The sequence below is a fragment of the Antennarius striatus genome, chromosome 2 (assembly GCF_040054535.1).
Source record: "Antennarius striatus isolate MH-2024 chromosome 2, ASM4005453v1, whole genome shotgun sequence".
Lineage (NCBI taxonomy): Eukaryota > Metazoa > Chordata > Actinopteri > Lophiiformes > Antennariidae > Antennarius > Antennarius striatus.
This window is the reverse complement of record NC_090777.1, coordinates 24,936,985-24,948,818: the sequence shown is the minus strand read 5'-3', so window position 1 is coordinate 24,948,818 and position 11,834 is coordinate 24,936,985. Positions and strand designations below refer to the sequence as shown.

General features: G+C 45.3%; 1 protein-coding gene across 1 annotated transcript; it reads right to left on the bottom strand.

Moving 5' to 3' along the window:
• Nucleotides 1-3,525: 3,525 nt before the first annotated feature.
• On the bottom strand, nucleotides 3,526-6,400 carry mul1 (mitochondrial E3 ubiquitin protein ligase 1). The gene is made up of 5 exons (XM_068341154.1): nucleotides 6,323-6,400; nucleotides 5,540-5,664; nucleotides 5,367-5,454; nucleotides 5,130-5,250; nucleotides 3,526-4,791 (listed from the first exon to the last, which is right to left on the bottom strand). Exons 1-5 carry the CDS (start codon nucleotides 6,336-6,338, stop codon nucleotides 4,062-4,064), a joined length of 1,080 nt encoding a protein of 359 aa, XP_068197255.1. The 5' UTR covers nucleotides 6,339-6,400; the 3' UTR covers nucleotides 3,526-4,061.
• Nucleotides 6,401-11,834: the final 5,434 nt, after the last annotated feature.

Here is an 11,834-nt window from a genome sequence, read left to right as displayed (position 1 = left end):
CTGTAATTGGAGTGGTGAGTGTATTTGTGACTCCTGTATTTTTACATATTGGGTCAGTTCTATAGTGTAGTATCTTTCAACCTGCTCTGTGTGCCTTTTTAATGATTGTCGACTGTTTGGGGCTGTTGAAAGCTTCTGTAGTGTCTTTATAATGTCAGTGCTATGATCTACTTTGGAGCTGCATGTAATAAAATAACTTTACAACCAAAGAATAACATTTTTATAGGATTTATTACCCCATTACCACTGTATCTTTGGACTGATGGTACACTTACTCTCACTATGCAGATGACATCTACCTCCACCCACATTTTCTACGGGATCTCCTCACTGGTATCTGCCACAAGCTTTAACCTGTCATTGGGTCTAGTTTACACAAGTTGCTCCATCAGCATCCCTGGTGTGGGGACAAACATGAACGTGACAAACGATGGCTGGGTCATGAAATGATACAGAATCAGCTTGTCTGACATGGACCTCGAAACCATTTGAAAAAGAACCCTATGAACCCCAAAAATGGCAACAAGTGAGCCCACGTTTAATCTGCGTGGTCCACTTGCGTTTGTGTTGGTGACCAACATCACAAAAAACTCGTTCATGACCCAAAATTCTATTGTAAGGCGTCCGAACCTGAATGTCCTCTTCATGACATCTGTCCACATGTTGGACCTGCCCCTCAGTGTCACAGTGGGGAATCATGAGAATCTCTCTGTCTAATCCGACACATAGAAAAGGAATGGAAGAGGAATAAAACATGTTGTGTGAACCTTTAGGAAAATTAACACGTACCTCCTCTCAGGAAAGTTGATGGACAGTTTTGGGCATGTGGGAAGAACTCATCTATCTTTAGAATGGATCCAGATTTGCATTTGAATCCATTATCCATAAACTACTGGATGGACTTTTATGAATAAGAGGCTAATAGCTGTTGTTTGGATTAGTTAGCATTAATTTAAAGGGATTACACCAGAGTTACGGGCTCAACTGAACTTCATCTGATGGGTTCACGGTGCAACTGGATAAATCTGGTTCTATACAGCAGTTCAGTGCAGGAGGGAATGTGTGCCTTCCATCCTCTGCTCTTCAAACTGAAGCAGCCTCACTCCCCCGGTAATGTGATGCCATGGAGATTGCTGTTGTACTTCCAATGTGGCACATGCCTCATTAACAACGAAAGCTGCCATAACATGGCTCATTGAAATCAAAGATGACACCACGACACGGCTCTAATAGCACAGAGGCTTTTCACAAGGTGAAACATGCGCAGCGTGAGAAGGGTTTAAAAAGGATGAGTGAAGGTGGGATGGAGGACAAGAGCGACAGAGAACAGGCTGACAGATCATTACTTTGGCGGAAATAACCACATTCACTCCGGTTCTCAGACATCAAATCAAACACGCCCCAAACCGACACACACACACACGCACACACACACACACACACACACACACACACACACACACACACACACACACACGACAGTCGATGATAACATCTCATCATCTGATCCGGTGCGACGAAAATCAGCCTTAAGAAACATGCATACGCTGCATAGTAAATGCACCATAGAAATCATATTTACATTAAAATTTTCTATACTTGTGAGATTTACTGACTCCGCCCCTCAGCTGGATGGAGGGCGGAGCTCATTGCTAACCAATCCACAGCTGCGATGTCATTCTTTTCTAGAATTTAATGACGACATCCTGCCTAAGCCTGGAAGTCAGGTGAGCTCTTCCTGTTTTGCAGGCCCCGCCTTCATTTTATCAATGACACACCCCACGCTCCGCCTCCAGATCAGTAAGGGGTGTTACTCGCATAATTCATCTGAATGCCTGAGCCCGTGTTGAACACGTCTTGTGTATTGCGAGCATCAGATCGGATAATCCTGAGAATCGATTTCAGGAAGATGTGTTTTTTTAAACTGGAGGTGGCTTCCATCCATAAATCAGGTCCGCTTGTCTCAGCCTCCGAGTGATCACGCAGTTCTTCCTCAATCCTCATGTAAAATTCAGAACTCTTAAGTGGGGTATAATGGAGTGAATGTCTTTGAAGGTTCGCTCGGTGACAGCTCCGTGGATAAAAGCGCGACTGCTGTGGGTTTCCATGGTGTTGGACCGGCGCTGCTGCTTTCATGTTTGTAGAACAATGACAGTAGTTTGTTAGTGAGCCCCATGGCTAAACAGCTGAAGTGATCCACCGCTGGCGCCGCTTGATGTACGGCCCCACTTTAAAAACATGAGGGTGGAAGTGCAGAGTAAACATGTGGTAACAAGTATCAGTCGAGTGTGGCACGAAAAGGTCTGAGAGGAGGAGGGAGAGATGAGCGTTCTCAGACACACTGAAAGCAGCTAAAGCGGCTAGGTGTGTTTGTTTGTGTGTGTGGTGGTGGTGGTGGTGGGGGTCATACATGCTAATAACATGCATGATGAACTTCACATCAATGAGGATTTCATCAGTCTTCTTAAACAAATTGACCCAAATCAGACTGAAAAAGATTCTTGTGTTTCACATGAAAATAAGACGTCACATGACACGAGTCATCAAACATAAAACTATAAGACGTTGCAGGTCAACACCATCGTGGATGTGAGACGGTCTGTAATCGACCTAACCGATATGGCGTGAACGCAGCGTCAGACGCACGAGGTTTAAGCGTGACAGCGAGCTAACGACGACTTCGTTTTAGCAGGAGTAGCCGCACGACAGCGCTGAAGCACAACTTTTGCCCAAAGTCATGTCAAAGTAAAATCCATCTGTTTCCATGGAGATGAGTGCATGCAACTCAGAAACACAAATCAACCACCAAGGAAGATCCTCGGGGAACCATGAATGCGGCTTTGTTGGCGATCCGTCAGACCTCCTGCAGGCATCCATCTCTTCTCTGGAACCTCTCTGCGTGTCGTCAGACGGTTTGGACCGTCTCGTTTCGCAGAAAATCAACACATTACAGACAAATGCATGTTTTCATAAAGGACTTTCTGACCGCTGATGGCTCTGACCCAGAAGTGTTCGCAACCCCGATGCCCACCTGAGGTGAGCGCTTCAGTTTGAGTACATAACCTACAATCAAATGGAGAACACAAATCAAATTGCTGCAGTAGAACTATCTGGACACTCAGTGGTGACACGACCATGAGGTCGCTTCAAGCGCCATCACTTCAGAGCGACAGGAGAGCGACGTGCCGCCGCCACTTCATTACAGGACACACCTGACATTTGGCTCTGGTGCCTTCAGGGACAATTTTCTGCCAAACGCCTGCCAATACCAACGGACTGGTAAATTCTACATCTACACACACGTGCGAGGTTTGCTGGTGTGATGTGGCTTCATGAGACGGGCTCAGAACACCACCTGCGTGATGCAAGGGTCTCGTTTCGTGGTCTCAGCGGACGTCTTCCATGAGGTTCTTTTAGTGAAGATCTAATTCTGCTGGAACACAAAAAGCGTTTGAGGCTCGAGGAAAAGATAAAAGTGAACAAAGCAGAAAACAGCAGGAGTCAGACAGACGCTTTTATTGGGGAACAGGAGGCGTGGCGTTCCAGACCATTCTTAGGCAGCACCGCCCCAGCAAAGTTCTCCCTGAAACAGCATGTCTTCATTACGAGACAAAGTCGTTCATTTTCTGACAATTATTGTCCACAGACTCTTTGTTTCCCTTGCTGAAAAGCGGGGGGACGACGCTGAGCCCCCCACAACGTGTTGTACCTGTGATGCCACCTGCTGCCCCATACCAAATTACAGTTCTACATTTTTGTTGGAACTGGACTCAAATGAAAAGCAAATAAAAACCCAGTTTTAAAAGACCCATCGGGGGACACCAAGGACTCAGAACAGAATGGGCCTACGGGCTAAAAAAATTGTCTGATATAAAAAATACACGCAGGACAGAACGAGTTGAAATCATTTGATTCAGAGAATCAGGTTCCTAAACGACGTTTGATGGGGAAACGATTATCTTCTGATTCGTTTATTAGCAAAGCTAAATCACAAACAGACCTTTTTAAACGGCCGTCTTTCCAGCGTCAACATGATTCAAGCATCCAGCAGACGTCTCAGACTAGCTGTTGTAAAGCGGCACCACCCTGTTGATATTTTCCCTGCAGATGGGGCATTTCTTTGGCTGTGGCAGGGCGTTGTAGCAGTGGGAACAGGCACATACGTGACCGCAGTCTAGAAACACGCACGAGCGATCGCGGCTCAGGCACAAGCTGCAGCTGTTGGGCGACACGCTGCTTTCCTCCAGGTTGAGTTCTTGCATGCGTTTCTTCTGATGCTGCATGAACTCCTTCAGCAGGCATCGCTCCCGCTGCATCTGTCTGTGACGCACAAATCCCCTCCAGACAAGGAAGAGGAGCGTGGAACAAGCGGCCACGCCAAAAACGACAGTCAAGATCTGCCACAGCCTCATGCTCTTCCCCCATTTCCTGAGGAGAGACGCGTAGTCCAGTCTGGTGAGGTAGTAGCAGAATTCCTCTTTGGGCGGCTGCAGCTTGATCAGGTTGTTGTCCAGGACCAGCTCCCCCACGCCGGTGATGACGTCTCCCAGACGTAGCATCTCCTCGGTTTCATTGATGCCCTGCGGTCGCTCGCCGATGATGAAATGGACTATGACGCTGGACAAAGACTGAACCGTGGGGGAGAAGTTGATGTAGGTGGTTTCTAAGTCCAGCTCCGCCGCATCCAGCGGACGCATGACTCGCACCGTGGCAGTGATGCTGTCGTCATGAGACCCGAGGACGAACGGAACCATGTTGTTGCGCCGGAGGATGACAGTCTCTGTGTTGTGCCTGAAAACATCGAGCCGTTAATGCGTTTCTAACATCGGCATCCAACGAGTTCTGTCATCACTGGTAAAGATAATTATTTTCTGGCTCAGGAAGTATCTTGGTCTCTAGAAACCAGCTCAGTTTCCAAGAGCCCGAAATAACATCTTCACACATCTTGGTTTTTTTTGTGTTTTTTTTCAATTGTCCAAAATTATCTTGAAATGACGCAGAAACAAAGAAGTTAAAAATTTAAAAACTTCAAATCTTCAGATTCCAACAACAGGAAAGAGTCCATTTTAAATGTTTTTTGCTTGAACAGACTAGTCAGGACAGACATTTCTTCCCTTCCAGCGACTCACCACAGATGAGTGATCCAATTCCAGACCTTCTTCTTCTCCTTCAGGGTCAGTCGTTGAATCACGCCCTGGCAGTTCTCCACGAACTGGCTGTTCAGGTTGTCCTTCACGGACCTCACCACACCTGTCACCATCAACGACAGGGTGTGGAATTATTCATGGAACGATGCTCGGTTTGTATGTTTGCACAGATCTTAATTTGAGTCACCAGAAAGGGGATTTCAAGATCACCCCACCCACCTTCAATGACAGCATAGGGGATGCATTGCCCCGGAGTTTCAGACAGTAAGGTCTTCAAATCTTGGTCGATGGAAACTTTTTTGGCTTCCTATGGAAACGTGTGTTTTAGATAAACAGAACACACAAGCGACTTCCAACGTGATGGGAGGAGGGCGGGCCGAAACGTGTCTGACCTTTAACCTAGCCACCGTCCTAGCTCTGCTCTTGTACTTGGAGTAGAAGATGGCCGTCAGGGCTGAGCTGGTGGCCAGCAGCACCATCTGAGCGGTGGAGGGTTTCCAACCGGAGTCCATCCTGTCTGTTCAGCGCCCAGCGGCGAGACGGAGACGACAAGCACAAATTCATTCATTCGATAGCTTTCACCACGAACATGTGAATTTCCAAGTTTGGGATCATTAAAGTGTGTGTGTGTGTGTGTGTGTGTGTGTGTCTTCAGACAGATGAGTGAATTTACTTCTTCATATCTACATTTGCTTCTGGAACGTGCTGTAAATAAACACTGATCATACCTGGTGCAGTAAACAATAACAACAGTTTACCAACAGGAAGCCCTTTCCCCGTTTGTTGTCAAGGAGGCGTAGATCCCCGAATTTCTTACTGTTTATCGTGACCCTGAACGCACCACCACCTCAGACGGGACCAGCCTGAACGAGTTAGCGACAAGCAGCTAAAAAGTTAACACAATTCAATGCTGTCGCTAAACCAAACGCCACCTTTATGACGTATAATGTTCATCATGACGTCATGTCGTCGTTTAAAACGCGATCTGTTGAGCTGGTTAGTCAGAAAGCTAGCGCTCAACTCCTCTGGTAACAGCCTGCTAGCCAGCAGGATTAGCAGGTGAGTAGCTAGCGGTGCTGAGGGTAAATAAAGGGACTCTGACGTGTTTGTTTTTACAGGGCATTATAACGCGCCATGGCGCGTTATGTGCCGCTGTTCACGATGTGTTCACTGACCTGTATGAACGCTCATACTCAAACGCCGGCAGCGCTTCTCTAGCAGCGGACTCGTCACCGGGAAGCTGCCGGTGTGGGTGTAGACCTCCCTCCCTACCGCCAGATGGCGCTGTCAATCAATTATAGCGAAACCAGGGATATGTTAACCCTGAAGTGAGGGAAACCCAGGGTTTCTGGTTTCTTAAAGGGAGGTAACCTAACCGAGTTTTGTTGAAGTTCAGTTTGATCATTAAAAAGAAACTCAGTCCGTATTTCAGAGGTATTTTAAAATGTAAACATGCCTTGACGAGGATCCTATTGGTGAAGGTTCAGCATTCATTCACAGAGAATTAAATATCGTATCGCGTTTTAGATGTCTCGTCATAGCCAGACAGTTATCTTTATGATTGGTACCATTTCATGTCCCGAGTTTTCTATGCAATGCAGGAGATGCTCATTATGGCTCTCCTTGAAAACGACTTTCACCGAGTTTGTCAATTTCACTGGAAATAAACCCGTCAGAATCATCAGGGAAGAGTTTTACAGGATTGTAGGGGAATGATGTAGACGCCTGATAAATTATAAATTATAAATTATATTCCCTTAATGCTATTGTGCTGCTACCTCTGAATTGGATTAGTAACTTTAATTTTTTTTCAGGATTGCCCAATTTAATTCTAAAGAAGAAAGAAATGCACTTTATCCCGTCGGAAATTAATTTTTTCACTTGGTGTGTTTTGTTAGTATATTCAGACATGCTTATGTGTGTGTACAGGCCCCTGAAACAACCACACACAAACAAGGGGACTGTAGGCATGCAATATATACAATGGGAGGCAGAGCGATGGGCAGCTCCTTCTTTGGTGTGCCCCAAATGAGTGGCCTTGTGTGTGTATGTGTGTGTGTGTGGGGGTCTCATAATAAAGCTGATGATGCTAAAGACATGTTGAAGACTGCATCATAGATAAACTAACATCTGTCCAGACCATATGTGATGCTTCAGAACACATTTCTGATGTGGAGGCAAAGTTGTCTGGGTTGGTTCATGACTCACGGATATATGGTGAGTCTTACCTGAGCAACAGACTGTAATGTGGTAGGTGGCGTAAAGGTTTGCAATAACACACTTGTCTCCATTCTTTAATCCACTCTAATATATCCACTATACATCATAGGAGAGTATGATGGCTTTTATCTGGTGTACAAGGGTTACCCATAGCAACCTAGGCTGATGACCCCTGACACTGAAATAACAAAACAATTTGTCAGAGAAAATTCATAAATGCAGACACTTAAGGTAAATATTTGTTAAGACCCATGCAGAGTGACTTAGCTCTAACGCATAGGTTACATTGGTGATATAATCAGGTTGATACTGAGGGGGTTCTACTAGTAGAAGAACCTCCAGGTGAACCTTGCTTTTGAATTGTGCTTTCTTCACGAGTATTATTGGAATCATTACCTCTGGGTCTACTCATCATTCTGAATTGTGTGCACGCATGCACACAGTTAGATTTGGATCGTAAAAAGAAAGCAGTTCCAGGAATAGACGGGACATTGTTGGACCACAGAAGGCAGAGTGTGAGTCAGCGGACTGACAGGACTTCATGCATGGTGTTCTGATTGAGTCTATATGGTGTTTACAGACAAAACCGACTGTTTGTGTCGTCATCTAGCGTTCAACTCCCAACAGAACCACAGAGGTTCTTTACTACAGGCCATCCATCACACCTGTCAAAAACAAAAGCCCAGCTTTGGATTTTGGGAGTTTGGGTTTGGTGAAGTCTCAGTCCTAGTAGAGGAACCTTTGTCTCCAGTCCATTATGAACCATTTATGAACCGAAATGCACACTGATTCCTTTCTCTTGAACAGGTGAACCTGAGTTGTTTGAATGCTGAAGCCATCAGAGAGACTGATGTACTTTGTGTCCTTTTCAGCACCGACAGTAGGCGTGACATAACCTTTTAGAGAGCGGAGATGATTTATACTGTAGTGATGGAGAGTAATAGATGCTATCCAGCTAATATTCAGCGTCTCGGTTCGGCAGCAGATCCACGGATGGCTATAGACATTTAGAACAATTTCATCAAACCTTTTACCACTTTGATGGGCTAACAACGAGTCTGGAGCTTCTCTGTGGCTCATACTTGTAAGTCCATTGAGATAGGCTTCAGCAACCCCCGTGACCCGCAAAAGTGGAAGAAGCGGTTCAGAAAATGAATGAATGAATGAATTTTGCCACCAACTGGACAACTTGCCCCAGTGGAGCTGTGGTATTTGGTTTTCCATGAGCGATGATGTCATCAGACACTCAGGGACAAGCGAATCTGACCTTCAGTTAGAAGATGTTATGATCAGTTATCAAGCGGTGGGAAACAACGCGGAAATGTGACGTGTCTTGTCCAGTTCTGGTCAGCTACATAGAACCCTCTAAAACACACCCTGCTGACGGATTAACTATCAGTAGGGCATTAGTACAAATACCCACACAGCGCTGGATAGGGTCTGGAGTTATGACATCACATCAGATATGCGTTTCTGCAGACAGACGTTTTAATCCATTAATGTAATTAACATGTAGTATTATCAAATCTAATGGAAACATCTCTCTCTGTCTCTCTATCTGTCATTATTTCCCTCTTTCACACCCACTGAGAGACAGAGAGATTTCGGTCTACACTGCTCAACTGTGTCACCTGGTGGTTGTTATCGTATTTGTATTTTGTAATGGTATTGCGTATTAGTATGGTGTATTAATATTGTGTATTAGTATTTTGACACACATCAGAGGAAACCCTCTCTAGGGTTCAGACGGTAGACTCATGCAAAACGTCTAATTGATGACCTTGTCTGAAAGCCCCTCTAAATCCTCACAGGGTCATTAATGGAACAGGAATAGCCACCTCTGCTGAGTCTGCTGACATCATCAACCCGAGCCATGGATGATTACCCAACCGAGATCTGCATCGAGGTGTAACCTCGTTTCCAGTGAAAGAACAGAATTGTCCTCGGGGTGCCGGTTCAACATGAGTCACCTTGCTTAGCGGCCACCTCGCAGGACGATGACCCGTCGCCTGCGTCGACCTCCCACATCCTCGTAATGGCTTCTTGTCACAAGTCCGTGTGGATTCCAGACGGGCAGAAATAGGGACAGCAGACGGAGGCGACAGCTTAATGGGAGGAATGAAGGAGGCGAGAAGAACTGCTGAAAGATGACAGTTAGAATTAGATGTGACAGGTCGGCTTGAGCCCGACTCGTCTGGTCACCTACTTTTAGGTGAAAACATAATTAATTCACAGCTCAGGCATTAAAATTACAAAAGGTGATATCTCTTCTAAAATGCCAGCGTGATTAGGAGGAGAAAAATGAAAAAAATGAAACTTGGGTAAAAAAAAGGTTAGAAATGACTTTTAGGACTTTACAAATGTCAGACGTGAATGCTCAGCGGGAGCTGGAGCACAGATATTATAGGTTTGTACGAGCGATGACGTACACAACAAACTTGACTCGGGTGGAGCTGCTGGCTCGGACTTCATTCCGTGCCGTTACTGAACTGGACCATGTTTATCCCCATCCTGACCTGGCCTTAGCTGGCCTGTCAGGATGACCCGTCCACAGCTCTGGGTATTTAATGAGGCTACACATTTTAATGAGTCTCTGTCCTTCAAAGCTTTCAATGTGGAATATGTTTCCCTGCAACACATGATGGAACAGTACTTGTACTAATTTTCCCAACGTGGCTCAGAGATGCTGCACATGTACGATTTCATGGAGTGCCGGAGCGTCCGCCTAAAGTGAAAATGTACATGTCAGGAAATCAGATGACTTTCATTCGTTAAGAAATAAACCAGCTGTTTCCTGGTCCCCTTTACAAATCAGGTGTTTCCTGGTTCCCTTTCCAAGCCGGCTGTTTCCTGGTTCCCTTTACAAACCATCTATTTTCTGGTTCTCTTTACAAACCAGCTGTTTCCTGGTTGCTTTTATGCCAGAATAAGAAGCTTGATATTGAAAACTGCACAAAAAGTACGTTCTTTCTTGTTTTTCTGGTTGTTTATCCATCTTTTTTTTAATGCTTATGATAATCCTACTGTGGCTGGCGGCGGCTTCTCTATTACTGACAAACATGAGTGGAATAAATAACGTGACGCCTGTCTTCAGGCAGGATGTAGATGCTGCAGAATGCTGATGGGTTCTGATGACGGGTTCCAGAGAGGTTTCGGTGTGGATTTGAACAATGTCTTTTGAGATACTGTAATTACAGTCTACTTACCACTTTAACGTGGAGGATAACGGACTAATGAAAACGAATGGATGTCGTCTGATTTGGATCCAAGCAGTTCCTGAAGAACCTACACTAAAACAAGGTAAAACAAGAAGGAAGTTTGTGCTTGAGTTAGAATTATTAATTATTATCATATCATATTAATCCAGGTTCAGGGTTTCACGTTAGTTGCATGATGGGGGTCAAACAGTGTAACGACCCCCCACCCCCCGGAGATTTGCCTCTGAGATCCGCCTGGTAGACTCCAGACCGAATCCAGACTGAAGCCATGAGTATTTAGTCTTTTTCTTTTGTAATTGACTCTTTCATTTCTCATTTCTCATTTTTTCTTTTGAACTTAGAAGCTAGCTAACAAATCATTTACCAGAGCAAATGGGTGGGGTGGGGGTGTTGTTGTCCTGAAGGGTGGGGCCTTTTCTCCTGATTAGAGAACGAAGGGAGCCGCACCTCTCCTCATTCATTAAACATGATCCCCTTGAACTACACCCTGTTCAGCTCCTGGGAATCTCCAGAGTGGGAATGAGAGAATATTGATTTCATCCGCTGAGGTTTCTACTTCCTGTTTGGTAAACATAGAAATGACTTCACCTGCTGTGCTATCGACCTCCAGGACTGGCGTGCTTTTATCGGATGGTTTAGAGCTCTGATATATCATCGCTCCCTCTCTCTGGGTCCTGACTGGGTGCTGGTTACGTTGCTGCCTCAGTCACGTACGGTAATAAATCATCAACCATCGATTACGCCGCCGAGCTCGCTAAGTGCCGTGCAATGACAAGGAAGCCTGGTTTAGTTAGGCGGCCTGAATTGGCAGTAATATGGATCATATATGCTTCGTGGATAAAAGGATGTCTGCAAGAGGAGACAAAAGACTGGGAGGAAGGCGATGGACGAGTGCTGCTTGGATAAAAGTAATTGGATGGCGGTGATAACATTCTGCACCCGGAGTTGGATGAAGGATGGGAGCTCAGTTGAAGGAGAGCCAGAGATGAAGGAGGAGCTAGAGAGATGAAGATGAATCAGGAGTCAAGGGCTCGGCTGGATATTGGTTTGTGCCGATGTTACAATGCCTGCGGGGTCAGTGAGGAGGCAACAGCAGCTTTTAATACATGTGTTTTAGTTTTTAAAGGGACCAGATGTAATTAGAATTTCTGAAAAGATGGATTCCCGCTCTAACAATTCTTTAACTCTATAAAGTATATTAAAACAGGAATTAATCTAAATCATTTTGTACTTCATTAACTAAGAAAGG